Source organism: Rhizopus delemar, genomic scaffold, assembly GCF_000149305.1.
Source record: "Rhizopus delemar RA 99-880 supercont3.7 genomic scaffold, whole genome shotgun sequence".
Taxonomy (NCBI): Eukaryota; Fungi; Mucoromycota; class Mucoromycetes; order Mucorales; family Rhizopodaceae; genus Rhizopus; species Rhizopus delemar.
Genome location: NW_027137833.1, coordinates 2,658,621 through 2,679,608, shown reverse-complemented (window position 1 = coordinate 2,679,608; position 20,988 = coordinate 2,658,621). Strand labels below are relative to the sequence as shown.

Below are 20,988 nucleotides of genomic sequence, written 5' to 3'. Positions count from 1 at the left end.
GTGTTTTGGGTCGTTGTCATGCTGAAGAATGGATGATTTCCTATCGTAGGTCATAGATACCCCGAGTGCTGTCTTTGAGTGCTTGTAGGAGGGATCTCGTGATGCGCCTGTGTATCTCAGGGAGGGATCTGAATACACATGTCAGACCTATGATGGCACCATGAATTCAGAGGTGTACCAAGAAATCCTTGGTACAAGCCTTAAAGACACACTCGGGTACTATGGCCTAGATTGGAAATCATCCATTTTTCAGCATGACAACGACCCAAAACACCGATCAAATTCAACAAAACAGTATATGGAAGATAACAGTATGTGTTATATTGATGACTGGCCATCCCAAAGTCCTGATTTGAATCCAATCGAGCATATATGGCACCATCTTAAGCTGAAGCTAAGTATGTACGAAAATAGAGCAAAAAGCATGCACGAACTGTGGCAGAGAGTGGAAAAAGAGTGGAATTCCTTTACTAAGGATCAATGCTTGAAGTATATTGACAGTATGCCAGAAAGAATACAAGATGTCATTGCTGAAAAGGGCGGATCAACTAGATATTAATAAAGTCAAAATACCTCACAAATAGACCGAGCTTAAGTATCTGTCTCCTAATAGATCTCAGCTAATTATCTGAGTTTAAATTTTTGGTACACAGTAGCATACATATGGATGACTTTATATTTCAAATTTGAAATGATTGAGCCAATTTCTCATGGAATTACATCAAAAATAAGTAAAAATCATCATACGTTTGTGAGGTATTTTGACCCACTGTATTTGAAACGGTCCCAAAATTGTACAAGTGTAGTCGGCATTTGTAAGCGGCTATAACTCCATCAAAATTGATTTTATCGCCGACTAAATAATATTAACAGAAAGCCAAGACGCTATACTTTCGAATGATGTATAACATGCTGCTGTTTATTTATCGTTTTAGTGCCGATAAATCCTACTGAAGCAAAAAATGCAAAACACTTGTACAATTTTGTGAGCCACTGTATGTACATAATCCTCTTTCTTCATTGTTCCATCATAAATACGACAAGCGTACCCAGGACCATCGTATGTAATACATCCCCACATCATAACGTTGCCTCCACCTCCTTTTACAGTCAAGTCAAGATGGTGGAATCGAAGCTTGTCATCTGGTCTCTTCCAGTAGTACTTCACACCGTCTGATCCCCAAACGTTTACCTTAGTCTCGTCTGAGAATATCATACGACGCCAATCATCTTTTGTCCAATCCTTGTGGGCGTTGGCCCATGCAAGTCGCTTTTTCATATGAATAGCCTTTAAAAACGGCTTGTGCTTCTTGATACGGGCCTGGAATCCCATCGATTTTAAAAGTTTTAAGCAAGCAGAGTAGCCAATTACGCATCCAATATCACATAAATATCGTTGTACATCCTTCCCGGTCTTTAATTTACCTGTTATGACTGACCGTCTGATGTAGGGCTTGGTAGTAGCAGCAATTTCGGACTTACGGCCTGAGTTAAGGGGCCTCATGTTTGGAAACCATCTTCGCTTATAGTCACTGATGGTGCTTTTCTTGACTCCAGGCACTCGTTCTATGATTGATGAGTAAGGGTGACCAGATTTGAGTAAGGACTTGATGTTATTTTGTACATCCAAAGGCAAAGAGCGAACCATGTTTATATAAAACAGCAATAATAACGAAAGAAGAAGAAAGTATGCTAAATCAGCAAAAAAATGTAGGTTTCTATATTTTTTTGATTATTAACATAAATCTAATGCGTTATTAATCATCTAAAACGAATGTGACGGCTTTTGAGTCAGCAGCATTGAACAATCTGGGAAATTAAAATTCTATGGGGCACCCGGAAAAATGATCCGGATGTTGCTTAAATGTTTGATCTCCTGTGGCTCTCTTTGAAATTTTGTGTGACGTATCAAATTTTTACTACAAATAAAGTCATGTTTTCTCTTCAAAATAATGTTTGTTTCGTTTCATTTGATTGAGATTTGGTAAAGATACAGTAATATTTGTGAATATTATAAAAACATCACTACGGCGCAGAAGAACACGAGTTGAAGCACCCGTACGCTTGCTCAAGCGTCTTTTATGCTAGTTCCAGCATATTTTTTGCCATTTTTTTTAAGTTGTTCTCCGCATTTTTTTTAAAACGCTTCAGTCTTTTTTATTGCTACTCTTTTTTTTTTGGCATGTAAATACTGAAATAGGGTGGATCTACTTGGTGAAATCACGTTTTAAACTATACACAACCTGAGTTATGCTATTAAAAGACGAAACGAAGCAATATTAAACAGCCTGAATTTTTGTGCATGATGACTGTAATGGTCGTAAAGAGATCCCTATTCATTAGTTTCTTTAAGCAATCGCAAAGAAAGTAGATTATATGCAATTTTTTATTTTTTTTTTAAAAAGACGCTCTGCAACTTTCTTTTTTGTTTCTTTCTTAAGCTATATTTTGCGATCGTTTTTAGAATAGATAATTTACAACAACAAAAAAAGAGACAACATATAACTCAATCACGGCCAAAAATGTAAAAGAAAAAAACGAAGATCATGTTTTTTATGCTACTGTCAACTGTCGTATCCTAAATCACTTTTACATCTTGTGCTCCAGCTGACATGTTTTTAAAGGAAGCTTAAATTGTGAAAAAGAAGACATGTAAGCATTATGTCGAAGAGTTAGTAGTGTGCCTGTAACATTAGTTTTATTTATTTCAGCAAATTTAAACAAGACATGTTTTGATTGCCGTAACTTTCCTTTGTATCCAAATGTAGTGCTGCTTCATTATACTTTGACTAGTCGAGTTACATTACAGCCTTTTTATATTAATTGAACTGACAGTGATTTGTGATAGTTGTGGATCTTTACTGTTTTGTAGTAAATATGGAGAAATAAGTTGAAGGTAGTAAATGCTTAATAGGTATAAAAAAGAGCTGTATAAGCTATTATCAAGCTTAAGCCATAAACAATAAAGTAATTCATTTATAAATTACTCCCTCATTCGGTAAAAATATTGTTTTGAGTAGGTTGTCCTTTATTAGTATAATTTTTTCTGTTATATTCAGTTTATTGAAGCCAAAGGAGCTTATTTGTTTTGTTGCTAAAGAATAATAGATCCAATAATTGTTTTAATCATTTACATGAATTAAATAATCCAATTTGCAAAAACAATACAAAAAAAAATAAAAAAAAAAAAACGCGTTTGCAAATGCTCTGGAATGACGTCGTTATAACTTACAAGTGTTTCAAAAAGTACAAAAAACTTCCGATTGTACTTCTTTTCCTTCTTCATGTAATCCTGCTTCGAAATTCTTACGGCTCATAGTTATTTTTCACTATTCTAAACACTTGCTAACAATTAAATTGTTATTATTTATCTTGTATCTTAATCTTGTTATTTGCCCCTTTCCACCAAAATTGCTTTTTTATCCTGAATTATAATTATACGCTAGTCGATTAACACATGGCTCCGTGAAAGTGTAAAAGTAAATCGTTGTGATAAAGAAAAATATGCTTACTTTTGATTCTAGTGATTTATAGAAGAAACTTGGATAACATGCTTTTACAATTACTTATCAAGATTTAGCTTTTTTTTAAAGGTAAATTGTAGTCGTTTGTTGATGTATATTGTGTCTAACATATGTCTATAGGATATGAGCTACTCAAATGTAAAGTCTTTATTAAATCTTGTGCTTTATGAAGCATCTAGTGGAGAAAAGTGTATACGGTAGAAAGAACCCAAAAAAAAAAAAAAAAAAAAAAAAAAAAAAAACATATGAGTTCAGTACTCATACTGAAGAAAACATTATTTTGATTAGCATATTGGACATAAGGTTGTAAATTCCTGTAACAGCAACGTAAAACTGTAGAGATAATGGAAGGTGTCAAACAGCATATCATTTTGTAGTGCAACTTGTTAACAGATACAAAACCTGAACCTCTGTTTAACAACTCTGAAAACGATTCTTTTTTATTACAGCTACAAAAGGTATAAAAATAGTTTCTTTTAAAAAGTTTTAAGTATAGTAACATATGAATAGAATTTATTTGGGTTATAAGCAAAGAGTGGTTGATATGAGTATAGCTATACATAAGAGAAGATTAGATTATATCTTGGATGAAGATTTGATGGTAATTAGAAAAAAAGGAACGTGAAAAAAGAAGTTATTAAATCATAGACGTAGGCATAAAAGCATAAAAAAATAAAAGAAGAAGATTGCATCAATGAAATGAAGAAAAAGGCATTAAAGATCGGAATGCATACCATCATGTTTATCACCAACTTTGTCATCATAACGCATATATGGCCATACAACTTTGAATTTATTCTTTGTTGCTGAATATAAGAATAACTCAACACATTCAAGTTGTTTGCCACATCTAACACAGCAAAATGCTTGCATTCAATATCTTTTTCAGCCATTTACACATTAAATACATCGAGCTTGTGATTTTTCATCGCATTTACAACTTTCTGAAAGCGGGCTTGATTACTATACGTATGTTGGAATTATATGTAGACTTATTTTTAAGAAAACTCAATGATGATCAGGAATCACTACTTGGATTTTTTTATTGCCATGAAGTGATGAAGCAACAGGTTCAATGATAACGCTAGACACACTTTCCATGCCAACTTCCAAGTCAACATATATATTAGCATCGTTATCAACAACATCATCAGACAAAGTAGTCTCTGAAACAGAAATTTTCAGTGACAGTTCATCTGCTTTGTATTGTTAAATAAAGGGCGACATACATCCACCACATATCTGATGTAACTGCAATTTGGCAAAGGTAGCACCAATAAAGAATTTACAAAGATTACAAGTACAAGAAGCGGTTTGAGACATTAGAAAGTATATTTTGTAACAAAGGTAAAGAAAAAAAAAAAGAAAAGAAAAAGAAAGACATATAATAATAACTCAAAGGTATGTATACTTCTCAGTGTACTACCATTTAAATTAAAATTTATCAGAATACTGTGTATTTAGTATAGAAATCAGATTAAGATCATGGTTCCTGAGGTTGTCTATTTGGCTTAGCTGATTAATGCTACCTAATTAGTCAATGGCTCTGTATGAAGCCATGCTGATTATTAGAGATGATTCGTATATCTAATGCATGTGCATTATCATTTCTGGAGTATTGTAGGTAAAAACAAACAAACAAACAAAAAAAAACAAAAAAAAGTGGGAATTAATATTGGGCGTAAACAAACATTGGTTCATATCTTGTAATATACATTTGTAGATAGCAAGTAACCTTTAGTTTAGAAAATATAATACTAAAATGCAAATACTTATGGAAAAAGAAGAGATCAATATAAAACTGTAGGTATTAGAGACAATTGTTCTCTAGGCTAAAGTTAAGTAAAGCTCATTTTTCTTTTATTTTGCTATGCTTTTTTTCTTTTTAATAAAAAAAGAAATGTTCATCCCTTAAATTCTTAATTGTGGGTACCATATGGGATTGTTTCGTCATGACTAAATCTTCGCAATGGTAATGTCAACTATCTTTCTCTTTTTTTTATTTGCCTTTGCTATTCTTCAATGTTATTGGTCCTACGACGTTAGTTCAACGAAATAAACTTGCATGAATTTTAAAGCGTTTTTTTTTTTTTTTTTTTTCATGGCTCTTTTTTTTTCTTTTTTTTTTGCGTTTTTGTCATTACTCTACTCTGTTAACAGTTTTTGATACTTTTAACTATTACTGATATGCACCATGTCTTGAAAACAAAATAGCCAAAACTAAATCAACCCAAAAAGTTAACTCATTACAAGCAAAAGAAAAACAATCATTTTGTTGCATGGGTATAAAGTTGTTGAATGTTTTATTCTTTTTAACTATTTTTTTTTATCTTTGCTTATAGTAAGCTCTAGTATTCTTTTACTTCAAATATTGTGAGTGATTTAGTCAAGATGTTTTTAACAAATGGTTCACTAATTAAAAGAAAACTTGGTTATGGTTACATTAAACGTGTATACTCTTGCTCCGCATAAACAATTAATAGAATTACTTCCGTTTCTTACATTGGCATCTCACTGACTCTCTTTGTAGTGTGCAACCTAGATGTATAATCAGTATCATATCATACTGTAGACCGGTTTGTCGCAACTACTCATCCTCTGCTTTTGTATACTGTGCTTGGTGTATGGTTTCATATCGTGTATGCTGTTCATATTAGGTAAAATTATACTCTATGCGGCTTCAGATAGATCGAACTTTGACTAAAAACATATTGTATAGATAGTATGTTTGAATAAGACAAAAGGTATAATTTGTTTGCTTGTTATTTTTTATTAACTGATGTTCTTTATTTATTAGATTTTGATATTTTGTTTTATTTTGCAATGAAGATTGTGTATGAATTGACTGTGATGATACCAATGATAACAGCAATGATGATAGAGTATTATGAAACCCTATAGAGTATACGAGCATGGACTTGAGAAAAAGTAACAGCTGCTGTATAAGGCAATTATTCATCACGATAAAAAGAAAAAAGAAAAATAATTTGGTAAATAGTAATAAAATTTCAAATATTTAAATATTAATCATCCTGTTGAATGTAGATTGCAATGAAGGTTGTTGAATGTAATTAAAACTGCTAAACGAATTGCACTGAATGGGATGTCGAGGTCAGGTAAGTAATGACTTATGTATTATTTCTGTTCATTCTTTATTCCTTTTCTTTTACTATTCCTTTTCTTTTATTATTCCTTTTCTTTTATTATTTCCTTTTCTTTATTATTCCTTTTTTTTTATTACTACTTTTTCTATTATTACTTTTTTCTATTACTTTTTTGTACTACTTTTTTTTATTTTTTTTAATTACTTTTTTTTTTATTCAAGTGCATATTAAATGAAAAATGTACACTATTGAATATATAATCAAATAAATAAAACATCGCATTATTAAATCATTTAAATTTGTCCATTTATACTACCCTATACAATAATAAACCTGCCCATTTTACTGGATATACATGCTTAAACGTAGCCATACTCTGCTGATGTACAGAACGACTAAAGTCTGCCTCATCCAATATACATTGTTGTGTGAAAGTGTTTGAGAGCTTATATTGAACTTGTTTTCAAACTCTTCGGCCTTAATTATGCTAGACCAAGCATTAATATGCTAGTTCTCGTGTTAATATTGCCTACAGAGGCAACAAAATTTCGCTAAATTCGACATTTTTAGCGTTTTTATTTTGCTGATAGATGGATGAAACTAGCATTATGCGGAGATTTTTTGCGCCGTAGTGCATCCGGACCATTTTTCCACCTACTGTAAATGGTGAACAGGGTACGTTGAGTAAATTGTCGAGTACTGTCGAGTTACTTCATGGCGTTCAAAAGTTGATTTTTTTACAATATCATAGCCATTAGCCTTGATGGCACAAACTTCAGGGCAAACACAAATGTAAAGATTTTTGTTAGGCATTATAATAGAAAACGAGCAAGCTTTTGAAATAAGAAAAAAAAAATACAGCAAGAAAAATTTCAAAGCACAAAAAAGTAACCCTGACTTTAAAATATTTTAATATGAAATTTTGCCTAAGAAAATAACTTAACAAAAAAAAAAAGAAAAAAAAAACTGAATTTAAAGTCCTAAGTGGGAGGATTTTTTTAACTTCAGTCATTTTTACCTCCTTAACATGCTTCCCCTTGACGTAAAAAATAAACTTTTGTTTTTTATATATAATAATTTCTTTCAAAGTTATAAATCAAATCTATATACAGTTGTTGGAATAATTGTTCGAATGTTTTGCAATTTTATACGTTTTGCTTTGTATCGCTGCAGTCAGATACGATAGAGCTACGTACGATACCTCATTAAAAAGCGACAGCTTTCGCATATAACATATAAAACGCTAGGGGTCTGGAATTATTTCCATATATAGTAAGACCAAATTGCGTCAAGCATATGCATTCGAACAATTTTTCCAATTGAATCATCTTTTATTTAATACCGTGTATGACCGCCTTTAGCTTTAATAACTGCTCTACAACGAGCTGGCATACTCTTGATATATGCTTGGCATTGCTCTTTGGTAAAAGAGTTCCATTCTTTCTCGATTCTAGACCAGAGATCATGCACTCCTTTAGCCCTACCTTCATCTAAGCTCAGCCTCAGCTTTAAATGGTGCCAGAGATGCTCTATAGGATTCAAATCAGGACTTTGAGCAGGCCAACTGAAAGTATGCTCTTCTTTTAACCCATTTTCCTTAAACCAAACATGAGCAAGCTTTGATGTGTGCTTAGGATCACTGTCGTGTTGAAAATAAATAGATTCCTGTTGGTAACCATAGTACTTCAGACTGTCCATCAGTGTAGTTGACAGGATATGAACATAATCTGATGCTTTCATAGTACCATTCTCAATTGCGCAGCCATATCCAGGACCATCCCACGTCATACAACCCCAAAGCAGCACACTGCCAGCTCCTCCTTTGACTGTAAGGTCAAGATGATGAGGCTGCAATTTGTCACCAGGTCGTTTCCAAAAGTACTTACAGCCATCTGAACCCCAAACATTAATCTTGGTCTTATCAGAAAGCACTATACGTCTCCAGTCATCTTCTGTCTAATCTTTGTGAGCTTTAGCCCACTTTAGTCTAGCTTCCATGTGACATTTTTTGAGGAGAGGCTTTTTCTTCTTAATTTGGGTATCGAAACCCATACTGTGAAGCATTTTTACTGTACCAAAATAGCCTATCTTATGACCAATACTGTTTAAATATGACCATATGTCCTTTGCAGTCTTAAGTGAACCATTTACAAGCTCTCTCTTCAGGTAATTCTTTGTCGTTGAGCTTATAGTAGTCTTTTTACCAGCATGACCTCGAGTACGTTTCGGTGTATACAAGCCCTTGTGCTTGCTCAAAGTGGACGTTAATACTCCTGGAACATGTTCCATGATCTCTGAGTATGATAAACCCTTTTTCAACAGCTACCGGATGCTCTCTTGCTTGCTACGAGATAAAGGATGTACCATGATATAAGGACGTATAGACTGTACGAGATGGAAGGGAAACACCGTAAAACACAGCCTTATTTATATATTTTAAGCTCCGATTAATAGCAAAAGCGTTGTTTCATAATTACATCATTTCGTAATGCTGTATTTGTGATGTCAGAAGCGGCAACGATATCATCATTATAGAATGCATTGAGTTGGAAAAATTGTTCGAATGCATATGCTTGACGCAATTTGGTCTTACTATATATGGAAATAATTCCAGACCCCTAGCGTTTTATATGTTATATGCGAAAGCTGTCGCTTTTTAATGAGGTATCGTACGTAGCTCTATCGTATCTGACTGCAGCGATACAAAGCAAAACGTATAAAATTGCAAAACATTCGAACAATTATTCCAACAACTGTATAACTGTGATATTCAAGGCCCATTTACGATACAAAATTTATATTTTTGAGTGCTTTATCAACTTTTAAAAAAAGCGGTCTTAAAATTAGCAATATTAAGCTCTTAATATTCGAGTAATATTAGCTATTATTTGCAGTGGGCCATTTGGAAAACAGAGGCCTTTCTGGTGAGCGTAGCACATACCTCAATCACTTGAGGGGCTATGGCCCAATGGATAAGGCGTCTGACTACGAATCAGGAGATTCCAGGTTCGACCCCTGGTAGCCTCATGTAAGCTGATCTAACAGTCTGTTACTTTTTGTCAATCTCGTACTTTTGTCGTACGTTTTATTGTTGTAATTTTTCTTCTTTTAATGGTGTTGTAGTGTAGCACAAATGATGAAATTTTAGATCAAGAGAACAATGCTGATCACAATGTGAGAATGGTCTCTTTTTGGACGAAGTACGAAACAACTCCGACATGGATTGTTAAAATAACTTAAGTTATTTTAACAACCATTGTCAAAGAAATAACAATAGCCGCAAAAATAAAAAAAAAAAAAAAAAAAAGAAGAAAAAAAAAATTATCATATATATATCCCATCTTTTTATGAAGAAATTGTCAGTTAGTTTAAATAAATCATATATTTCTACTCAATAATTAACAAACTTTAACAAGAAAGTCCCTGTTTACCTAAACTTTTTACTCTACTTTAACCTTTATCAAGAAACATCGTATTGATCTTACACATAAGATCTGGTGGTCATTACTTATCAAGCATCTGCTTAAATTCCATACAAAACAACAACTTACAAGGCAATCACTACCTTAAATCAAGCTCTACAAGCAAACTTTACCCAATTTAACTCACTTACTACAAGCCAACCTTTAAAATAACATTTGGTGGTCACTACGAGGGAATAAACCAAATAAATCAAAAAAATCACAGAAAAATATATAACACGAACAACATCGATCAGAAATTAAAACAATTCAATCAACACTATAAATTCATCAAAAACTTACAAAAACGAAACTTTAAAAACTATCAAATCTATCTGAAACTGAAATGGCTTATATAAATGGACACTTCGCGTTGGCTAATGCTAATATGAACGCAAATTACCGACCTGCTTTAATTGATTTCCATGGCTACGAAGGAGAAGACTTCCGTCATTTTGTAGAAAGTTTGGAATCTTACTTTGCTATTAATAATATTACTCAAGAACCACGCAAGCTTATTATACTCAAGGCACAACTAAGAGGAGCCGCCAAAGTGTATTACGAAAAAGAAATACTCAAAAGAATACCTGGAATCAACTACGAACAAGCCGTAGACCTCTTGAAAAATTATTACATAACTCCAGAATTGATACAGAGTTACGAATTAGAATTTAATGAAATGTATCAAGGCGAACAGGAACACCCACAAATATTCTTAGCCAGACTAAAAGAAGCCGCAGACCTTGCTAACATAACTAATGATGCAGTCATCGAAAGCCGATTTCGTGCAGGACTCTTACGAGAAATCAAACAGTTCTGTATACAGAGTAGTTCTAAAAACTTACAAGACTGGATCAATCATGCCGAAGGATGGTGGAATGCCAATAGACCTCGAAAGATTGCTATGGTTGATAATCCCTTCATACCAAGGAACGCCAATCAAGCTTTGATATATCATAATGAAAATTATGATCAACATCATCCATCAAGAAACCACAATATTGACTTAATTGACACAAATGAACATGCTATGCCAGCACTAGCATATAACCAAATACATTATAACAATGCTCAACCTAGTAGTAATTACTATTACAACAATGCACATGGTACAAATCAATTGACAACAATGGATACATCAAGAAACCGTAATCAGTTGCATCAAGCCCAATACATTGGAAATCAACATATACGTCCTAACCAACAACAAGATCTTATTGGTCTTATACAACAAGCTATTCGCCAAGAGCTTAATAGTCAACAATATCAACAGCAACCTACTAGAAATAACAGGTATAATGGTTATAACAATAATTATAATAGGTCTGGAAGATATGGAAATAACGACAACAATGGACGATACGATAACAGCAACAAAAATTATATGTCAAATCAAAGGAGATCATATGACCAACCAGCAAGTCAGGATCAACGACAACCAAATAATCAACCCATCAACCAACATAACAATCAACAAAATAAAAAGTCAAAAAACTATTAGGGTCAGTTGCTTTTGATAACTCACAGAAGAATGGTCAACTGAACACCCAAAAAGATACAAAACCCATTAACAACCTTCAACAACAACAGCTCAACGCAATATTAACAGATAAATATAATAGTAAACAAAAGGATCTCTATGCAGCAATCAGACCAGAAAGACCTCCTGACGTTGCCACAACTACACCCTATCCAAATTCTAGACCCACAAACAAAGAAAAAGGAAAACAAGTAGCAAAACCTACCATAACCAGAAAAGTCACTACACGAAGTCATATCAAAGAAGTGAAAAATCCCACACCAGTACAACAAATGCAAGCCACTCGAACTGAGGTTATGGATACGGATCTCCCTATTCAACGCAAGGTTACTGAGAAATCAAATAAACCAAGAACCAGAAGAATAGAGCCAGATATCAAATACAGTTGTTGGAATAATTGTTCGAATGTTTTGCAATTTTATACGTTTTGCTTTGTATCTCTGCAGTCAAATACGATAGAGCTACGTACGATATCTCATTAAAAAGCGACAGCTTTCGCATATAGCATATAAAAAGCTAGGGGTCTGGAATTATTTCCATATATAGTAAGACCAAATTGCGTCAAGCATATGCATTCGAACAATTTTTCCAACTCAATGCATTCTATAATAATGATATCGTTGCCGCTTCTGACATCACAAATACAGCATTACAAAATGATGTAATTATGAAACAACGCTTTTGCTATTAATCGGAGCTTAAAATATATAAATAAGACTGTGTTTTACGGTGTTTCCCTTCCATCTCGTACAGTCTATACGTCCTTATATCATGGTACATCCTTTATCTCGTAGCAAGCAAGAGAGCATCCGGTAGCTGTTGAAAAAGGGTTTATCATACTCAGAGATCATGGAACATGTTCCAGGAGTATTAACGTCCACTTTGAGCAAGCACAAGGGCTTGTATACACCGAAACGTACTCGAGGTCATGCTGGTAAAAAGACTACTATAAGCTCAACGACAAAGAATTACCTGAAGAGAGAGCTTGTAAATGGTTCACTTAAGACTGCAAAGAGCGTATGGCCATATTTAAACAGTATTGGTCACAAGATAGGCTATTTTGGTACAGTAAAAATGCTTCACAGTATGGGTTTCGATACCCAAATTAAGAAGAAAAAGCCTCTCCTCAAAAAATGTCACATGGAAGCTAGACTAAAGTGGGCTAAAGCTCACAAAGATTAGACAGAAGATGACTGGAGACGTATAGTGTTTTCTGATAAGACCAAGATTAATGTTTGGGGTTCAGATGGCTGTAAGTACTTTTGGAAACGACCTGGTAACAAATTGCAGCCTCATCATCTTGACCTTACAGTCAAAGGAGGAGCTGGCAGTGTGCTGCTTTGGGGTTGTATGACGTGGGATGGTCCTGGATATGCCTGCGCAATTGAGAATGGTACTATGAAAGCATCCGATTATGTTCATATCCTGTCAACTACACTGATGGACAGTCTGAAGTACTATGGTTACCAACAGGAATCTATTTATTTTCAACACGACAGTGATCTTAAGCACACATCAAAGCTTGCTCATGTTTGGTTTAAGGAAAATGGGTTAAAAGAAGAGCATACTTTCAGTTGGCCTGCTCAAAGTCCTGATTTGAATCCTATAGAGCATCTCTGGCACCATTTAAAGCTGAGGCTGAGCTTAGATGAAGATAGGGATAAAGGACTGCATGATCTCTGGTCTAGAATCGAGAAAGAATGTATTTCTTGTACCAAAGAGTAATGCCAAGCATATATCAAGAGTATGCCAGCTCGTTGTAGAGCAGTTATTAAAGCTAAAGGCGGTCATACACGGTATTAAATAAAAGATGATTCAATTGGAAAAATTGTTCGAATGCATATGCTTGACGCAATTTGGTCTTACTATATATGGAAATAATTCCAGACCCCTAGCTTTTTATATGCTATATGCGAAAGCTGTCGCTTTTTAATGAGATATCGTACGTAGCTCTATCGTATTTGACTGCAGAGATACAAAGCAAAACGTATAAAATTGCAAAACATTCGAACAATTATTCCAACAACTGTACGTAGGTATTTTAGGAGATCAATGGGCTTTATTGAAGCTTATAGTCGATGTACTGATGGCAGAGAAGTTGTTCAAGAGGTGAAAAAGTTTGTCGAGAAAAAGTATTTGTCTCACAGAAAAGTCAGAGTGCCTTCAGATTTGGTATAGTCAACAATAAATATCATTAAAACTAGGCTTTTTTTTAAGAAAAAAACGTCATTAAGTCCCTCTAATTTCAGGAAATGAGCAATGTCTACACTAAATGTCATGAGATGTCTAAAAAAAAAAAAAAAATACACCTCAACATGTCCACGATGTCAAAAAAAAAAATTTGAAACGAAATTAAAATTTTTCAGGTTTAAGCTTGGTGGCACGTTATTTTATTTTATACAACTGTAGACGCTTTGGCTTCTGTTGTTTCCTGCTGTCTCCAATCTCTTACTGCTTTGGATCCTCGTTACTACTGGCTCGCTTTTATTTATGGGCTTTATTTACTACGCTCTTTTGTTTGCTGCTTCTATGGTAAAGGTAAGTGCATTTTCCACAATTTTTTTTTAAATAAAATTTTTTGTTTCATCGCTTCTATGGATCCCCTGCTCTTTCTCCTTCCCTCCCCTACCCTTTTGTAATACTAGAATGAGCCAATAACATATAATCAATATGGCAATAAAGCCCCAAAATAAATGAATAAAACTACATTTTTAACCAATAATACCGTATTTTAAACCTATTTTATTTCCTAATGTAAATCATCCAAAGCTAAATATAGCCATAATAAGCCAATAAGGAAGCATTGCTAAAGAGCAACAGACGAATAAGGAAGTATTTCGAAAAGGCAACAAGCCAATAAAGAAGTTGTATTAAAGAGAAACACAAGCATGTAAGGCCCAATAGAAAGACGTTTGCTTGTACTTCGTTGTTAAAAAAAGAATGAAGCGGCGCGTTGTCAAACAGTAATACTTGGTTATCTAGGTACAATAGTTAACATTCAACGTAAACAAGCTCAACTGGAAATACCGCAATAATTCTGCATAATTTATGATAAATCCTGACTAACTAAAGTATACCTGACAGCTATCATACTCCATAGATAACAATTATGTGCAGTGTCTTCTGGAGCCTTAAAAAGGAAAGCGTCTGTTAAGGATACACAAGATTATAGTCACTTTATTTTAGTAAAAGGAATCTCATATGATCCTAAATAATATGTTGACATAACTTTGGAATCATTTATAACATTATTCCCAGCACAGATCAATAAAAGACTTTGATTAGATTTTTATATTAGGCTTTATTCATATTAACTTCACACAGTCAAATGTATGGCGTGGTTGTAATATAGTTTATTGATGATATGAGCATGTTGAATAAGGAATGACAATTACTTACCGGATCATCATTAAGTCACGCAAACATTTATCCTAACTGAGATATTATTATTAGCCATAATATCCAATCACGGAACTAGAGGATTTTATATTCATCCGTACCGTCTCCTAAATAGTCCTACATCCAGAGTTATCTGAAACCATCCCAATAGCATAATTGACAATACAAGCTAGGAACAGGCTAAACTAATAATTAGAAATAGTAATCATCTATTCTGTCGAATTGATCATAAATCTGTCCTAATTCTTTATCCGTATCATGTCTATAAATACTCTCACTTTTTACATGTAGAATTAATGAGATTCAATCTTAGTTATCTTAACTTAATAAAGAGATACCAAGTTCTAACAGTATTTCTTTATCTTTGTTGTTATACTACTTTTACCTAAAACCCCCTATCCTAAACATTTTTTACTGTTAATTACTTGCAATGAATTCTACTACTGGTGAAAACTCTTTCAATAATGGTGCTGCTCCTAATGGTGACAACATGTCTATGGCTACTGGGTCCATTGATTTGTCGTCCTTTGCTGGTTCCTCTCCTCTAACCGATGATGGAACTGCTATGGTCTTGGATTCCTTTTTAGTGCCTTCATCCTCCACTGGTGAGAGGGAAGAGCTACTGCTGCGCCAGAATCTCACGCAATTGCGCAGTGAATTTAATGGCTTTTTGGAAGCGTTCACGACGGCTAGACTTGCTGGTGATGAGGCAGCTGCCGATCATGCGCTCCAACAGATGGATCGTACCAAGCGCAGGTTGACTGCTATGCAAGAGTACAGTTCTATTCTTGGGAAGACCGCTTCGCCTAATGCAAGCATTAGTAGCAGAAATGCAGGTTTGACATTGTCTCATAGAGACTTACCGAAATTCCAATTGGCATCGAGTGTTGTGCGTCCGTTTCCCAATGAAGAGGTATTCGAGTCTGTTGAGCACTTCTTGGCCAGGTTTGAGAATATTATCAAAGGTTCCGCTTACCGTGATGTTGAGCAAGTTTGGAAACAATTTTTACCTTTGTGCTTGCCATATAGTGATAATGCTTGGGTTGAAACTGATTTGCGTAAATGCAATACATGGGCTGAAGCAAGAGCTGCTTTTAAGGAGCACCACGGCTCAAGTTTGGCCACTCGACATTATACTGATTTGGTTTTTACGATGCAAATGAGCAACAAAGAGTCTATTGGTGATTATTCCAAAAAGTTTCTTCAAGCTGTGTATAATGCTGGGCTTCCTAGTGATGATCCACGCATTGCTGACCGTTTCTTGGCTTCTTTGACCTTATCTGTGCAAACGTTGATAAGAGTGACTGTCGCTAGAGTTGGCAAGAGCAAAGCTGATACGAATGAAAAATGGACTGTGGAATATATCACACAAGTTGGTCGTGACATTTTGGGTGATGATAACAAGCTTTATGCAGAAGCTACTGCTTTGATTCCTGGTGCTAACAAGAGTGACACAGTGAAGTCTAGATATAATGAAAATGGCTCTCGAGGTGATGGGTCTTTGTCTGGGCACAGAAGACATCAATTTAAAAGAAGAAGCCATAATATGACCAAGGTCAATAAGAATTATTTTTGCACTCACCATGGTAAAAATGGTACACATGACACAGTTGATTGCTTTACCACAAAGAGAGTTGAAAAAGTCAATACGAACAAAAAATGCTTTAAATGTGGGCAACCCTGGTCTAAAGAACATAAATGCAAAAACAATGACAAGAAAGTATTCGCAGTGACGAGTCATAAAAATGACAATAATCCTGACGATGATGTTGTAAAAGATAAAACGGCCTTATTGGATCAAGCTACCTCTGAAGTAAATACTATGATGGAAGGATTAAGCTATGATTGTAAGTACCAAAATAAAGAGAGAACACTTGATAAAAAAGAAATTAAAGCCAATGCATTTAATTTACTTACTCCGATTATTATAGAGAACGAAAAGCTCATGGGTCTTGTTGACACTGGAAGCGATACAAGCTTTATTGATATAAATGCTTTCACTAAAAAATTGAAATTAAATAAAATAAACAAAATTAGTGGTTCCTATAATTTCTTATCTCATAATAATGATGTTTCTCGTATTGGTATTACTGATCCATTGAAGTTTAAGTATTCAAATGGAATCATGTTTGAACATTCCTTAGAAATTATGAAATTCAATACAGGATTCGATTTTGATGTTCTGCTTGGCACCGATATCTTACCAAAAATGAATATTGGTTTAACAGGTGTAGCGTTCAGACTTAGTAGTGAACATTCACACTCTGATACAGCTACTGATGAAATTCAAATTTTAGAAAATATAAATATTGACCAAGTGAATGAATTTGAACCTGATAATTCGCCTGCCGGAACAGCCGAGCAAAGAGCAAATTTCTTTGATACAATCAAAGATGTTTTGAAAAGGAACCAGAGTATTCCAGTGACATCGTCATGTCCTATGCCTGAGTCAATTATTCATTTACCAACGAAAGAAGGTGCCACGGCTTATAGACGGCAGTATCCAATTCCGCACGCTTTAAGACCTGTTTTAGATAAGCAAATTGAAGAATGGTTAAAGACGGGAACTATCATAAAGTCCAAAGTTAACACATCTTTTAACAGTCCACTCCTTTTAGTTCCAAAGAGAAACAAAGCAGGCGAGATAGTGAATCATCGCGTATGTTTGGATGTGAGATTACTTAATAATATATTGCCTCCTACTTTCAATTATCCTGTTCCCTTGATCAGAGATATCTTTGATAACTTGAGTGGTAAAAAAGTATTTTCTACTATTGACTTATCTAATGCATATCACCGATTTAAAGTTGCACCTGAAGATGTTCATAAATTAACATTCACACACGATAGTGCTCAATACTCGTTCATAAAAGGATGCTTTGGAGTAAAAATGTTGACATCACAATTTCAAAAATGCCTTGCTATTCTCTTTGATGGGATATCTTGTGTTCAGAATTTTGTAGATGATTGCATTGTAGCCAGCGATAGCTTTGAGCAACATGCAGAAGATGTGAAGTTAGTATTAGAGAAATTAACATCTGTGAATTTGATTGTAAATCCAGATAAATGCGTATGGTTTCAACATTCAGTCAGACTCTTGGGTTTTGTAGTTAATACTACTGGCACTAAAGTAGATCGCAATAAGTTGACCAATGTTCAGAACTGGCCAATCCCAAATCAAAGTCATAAGCATGTACAGCAGTTTATGGGCTTAATTAATTATTTTAGGGATTATGTTCCAATGATTTCAAGAGTTGCTGAACCAATCACAAGATTGAGTAATGCCGTGAACATTAGAGAACTATGGACTGATGAACAAACGAACAGTTTCAATTCATTGAAAGCCATACTGCAATCAAACCTTGTGCTTCATTATCCAGACTTAAGTAAAAAGTTTTTTGTGGCAACTGATGCATCCCTATATGGCGTCGCAGCTGTCCTATACCAAAAGGATGAATTACAGCGTGATAAATATATAAGCTTCGTATCCTCTTCTTTGACACCATCTCAAAGGCGATGGAGTACCACTAAAAGGGAATTATATGCAATCATTTTAGCACTCAAAAAATATAGAAAATTCTTATGGGGAAAACACTTTGCTATTTATAGTGACCATAAAGCTTTAGTCTACTTACACACACAGAAAATAGCTAATCCTATGATGATTGGTTGGATGGAAACACTTCTCGATTTTGATTTTGATGTTGTCCATATTCCTGGTGTTTTAAACAAGCTCCCCGATCAATTAAGTCGTTTGTATCCTCCTTTAGAAGATGATAACAAACTGGTGGAGGATAGTGTTTATAAGAAAAACAAGAATAATCTTAAAATTAAAAAAGTTGTTGTAAAAAGAAAGAAGTATTGCAGAGACAAATCAATTAATGTACTCGCTACTCGATTAATAGAAAATAAAAATGAGCTAACTGATTACCTAACTCCTCCTGAAGAAGAGAGAGATGCCATATTAAGAGAAACTCACTCATATGGTCATTATGGTTACCAAGCTATCGTACGTGATATTCACAGTAGAGGTATGCATTGGACCAATATATATGATGAAGCAAAAAACATTGTTAGTTCATGCAGTGAATGTCAGAAGCACAACATAAATAAGAGAGGTTATCATCCATTGACCAATGTTGTAGTTCATAGGCCGTTTGATCATATTGCTATAGATCTTGCTGGACCACTTCCTGCTACTGGAGATGATTATATATATCTATTGGTTCTAACTGATATATGTACCAAGTACATTGTGATTAGACCATTAAAGAATAAACAATCCGATACAGTTGCAAAAGAACTTATAAGTATCTTTGGAGACTATGGATTCCCACGTATCATCCAGAGCGATAATGGAACAGAATTTAGAAATTCACTGATGAGTCATATTTCAAAGAACCTTGGTATAGATCGTAGATATTCTACTGCGTATCATCCACAAGGTAATGGTAGTGCTGAAGCTAGTGTTAAAATTGCGATGAACACATTGAGAAAGATGATTCAATCCAATGGCAGAGATTGGAATCATTATCTTCCAATTGTACAGCTTTGTATAAATAGATATATAAAAAATAAAACACTTAGCTCTCCTTTTTCATTAATGTATGCTCGCAGAGTTAATATGCCTGACGACTACGCAAATAAAAAGTATCCAATCCCCAATGATTTGATGACAGTTGAAGAATTAGAAGAACGTATCAAACATATGGAGGAAATCGTATTCCCTGCTATATTAGAAAGAACTCAAAAGATTAATGAGGAATACAGTAAGAGATACAATAATAAAAATATTATGATTGACATCCCTGTTGGATCGCATGTTATGGTGAGACTAGAAAATAGGACAAGTAAACTTGCTCCATTATATAAAGGTCCCTATACAGTGGTTCGAAAGAATAGAGGAGGTTCATATGAACTGAAAGATGAGCAGAATGAATTATTACATCGTAACTACACGCCATCTGAATTAAAAGTTGTCAACATGGATGAGTCAAATATCGAAAATGAATATTATGAAGTTGAAGACATTCGTGACCATCGCGGACCAATCGGTCATCGAGAGTTTTTAGTTAAATGGGCTGGTTATGGCGAACGTGCTAACACTTGGCAAAAGGCTAGTGATTTTACAGACCCAACTATCATAGAGAAATATTGGGATAAACAAGACGAACTGAAAAAGTTGGAACATGAGAGAGCTGAACACATTGTGAATAAAGCATCCAATAGAAATTCCGCACCTAAATTGAGTGATGAGAAAAAAGTACACTCTGTTGAGACAAAGAAAAGAACTCTTCCTACAAAGCTTAGTAGAGAAGAAAGATTGTTAAAGAGAAGGCTTAACAAGGAGAAAAAATAATAATATATAAAAAAAATAAAATAATCACGGACAAAGATAGTCACGGTAAATTACCCCACAATTTAGCATGAGAATGATCTACCAAATTGATTAGACATTTCATAACGCATACCTATTCACTCTTATGCCGAATCAACAAGGTGCTGTTGAATCTGGTGGAGGATAATGTTAAGGATACACAAGATTATAGTCACTTTATTTTAGTAAAAGGAATCTCATATGATCCTAAATAATATGTTGACATAACTTTGGAATCATTTATAACATTATTCCCAGCACAGATCAATAAAAGACTTTGATTAGATTTTTATATTAGGCTTTATTCATATTAACTTCACACAGTCAAATGTATGGCGTGGTTGTAATATAGTTTATTGATGATATGAGCATGTTGAATAAGGAATGACAATTACTTACCGGATCATCATTAAGTCACGCAAACATTTATCCTAACTGAGATATTATTATTAGCCATAATATCCAATCACGGAACTAGAGGATTTTATATTCATCCGTACCGTCTCCTAAATAGTCCTACATCCAGAGTTATCTGAAACCATCCCAATAGCATAATTGACAATACAAGCTAGGAACAGGCTAA

At 34.2% G+C, this 20,988-nt stretch overlaps 7 protein-coding genes and 1 non-coding gene across 8 annotated transcripts; 5 read left to right on the top strand and 3 right to left on the bottom strand.

Annotated features, from left to right (window-relative positions):
* Nucleotides 1–866: 866 nt before the first annotated feature.
* On the bottom strand, nt 867–1,648 carry RO3G_10228 (uncharacterized protein; the record flags this gene model as incomplete). The annotated part of the gene is made up of 2 exons (XM_067664813.1): nt 867–885; nt 1,050–1,648. 2 exons carry the CDS (start codon nt 1,646–1,648, stop codon nt 867–869), a joined length of 618 nt encoding a protein of 205 aa, XP_067520914.1.
* A 2,884-nt stretch (nt 1,649–4,532) lies between these two features.
* On the bottom strand, nt 4,533–4,847 carry RO3G_10227 (uncharacterized protein; the record flags this gene model as incomplete). The annotated part of the gene is made up of 2 exons (XM_067664812.1): nt 4,533–4,723; nt 4,754–4,847. The coding sequence occupies 2 exons, from the start codon at nt 4,845–4,847 to the stop codon at nt 4,533–4,535; spliced, it is 285 nt and encodes a 94-aa protein (XP_067520913.1).
* A 3,116-nt stretch (nt 4,848–7,963) lies between these two features.
* Nucleotides 7,964–8,917, bottom strand: RO3G_10226 (uncharacterized protein; the record flags this gene model as incomplete). Its single annotated transcript, XM_067664811.1, has 2 exons — nt 7,964–8,584; nt 8,699–8,917. 2 exons carry the CDS (start codon nt 8,915–8,917, stop codon nt 7,964–7,966), a joined length of 840 nt encoding a protein of 279 aa, XP_067520912.1.
* A 665-nt stretch (nt 8,918–9,582) lies between these two features.
* RO3G_19114 lies at nt 9,583–9,655 on the top strand. The gene has a single exon. It is a non-coding gene; the product is annotated as a tRNA-Arg (tRNA).
* An 822-nt stretch (nt 9,656–10,477) lies between these two features.
* RO3G_10225 (uncharacterized protein) lies at nt 10,478–11,590 on the top strand (the record flags this gene model as incomplete). Its single annotated transcript, XM_067664810.1, has 1 exon — nt 10,478–11,590. One exon carries the CDS (start codon nt 10,478–10,480, stop codon nt 11,588–11,590), a length of 1,113 nt encoding a protein of 370 aa, XP_067520911.1.
* Nucleotides 11,591–12,478: 888 nt separating this feature from the next.
* On the top strand, nt 12,479–13,354 carry RO3G_10224 (uncharacterized protein; the record flags this gene model as incomplete). The annotated part of the gene is made up of 2 exons (XM_067664809.1): nt 12,479–12,697; nt 12,812–13,354. The coding sequence occupies 2 exons, from the start codon at nt 12,479–12,481 to the stop codon at nt 13,352–13,354; spliced, it is 762 nt and encodes a 253-aa protein (XP_067520910.1).
* Nucleotides 13,355–13,681: 327 nt separating this feature from the next.
* On the top strand, nt 13,682–14,322 carry RO3G_10223 (uncharacterized protein; the record flags this gene model as incomplete). The annotated part of the gene is made up of 3 exons (XM_067664808.1): nt 13,682–13,801; nt 14,039–14,167; nt 14,275–14,322. The coding sequence occupies 3 exons, from the start codon at nt 13,682–13,684 to the stop codon at nt 14,320–14,322; spliced, it is 297 nt and encodes a 98-aa protein (XP_067520909.1).
* A 1,136-nt stretch (nt 14,323–15,458) lies between these two features.
* RO3G_10222 (uncharacterized protein) lies at nt 15,459–20,387 on the top strand (the record flags this gene model as incomplete). Its single annotated transcript, XM_067664807.1, has 3 exons — nt 15,459–19,059; nt 19,204–19,797; nt 19,903–20,387. The coding sequence occupies 3 exons, from the start codon at nt 15,459–15,461 to the stop codon at nt 20,385–20,387; spliced, it is 4,680 nt and encodes a 1,559-aa protein (XP_067520908.1).
* Between the last annotated feature and the right edge of the window lie 601 nt (nt 20,388–20,988).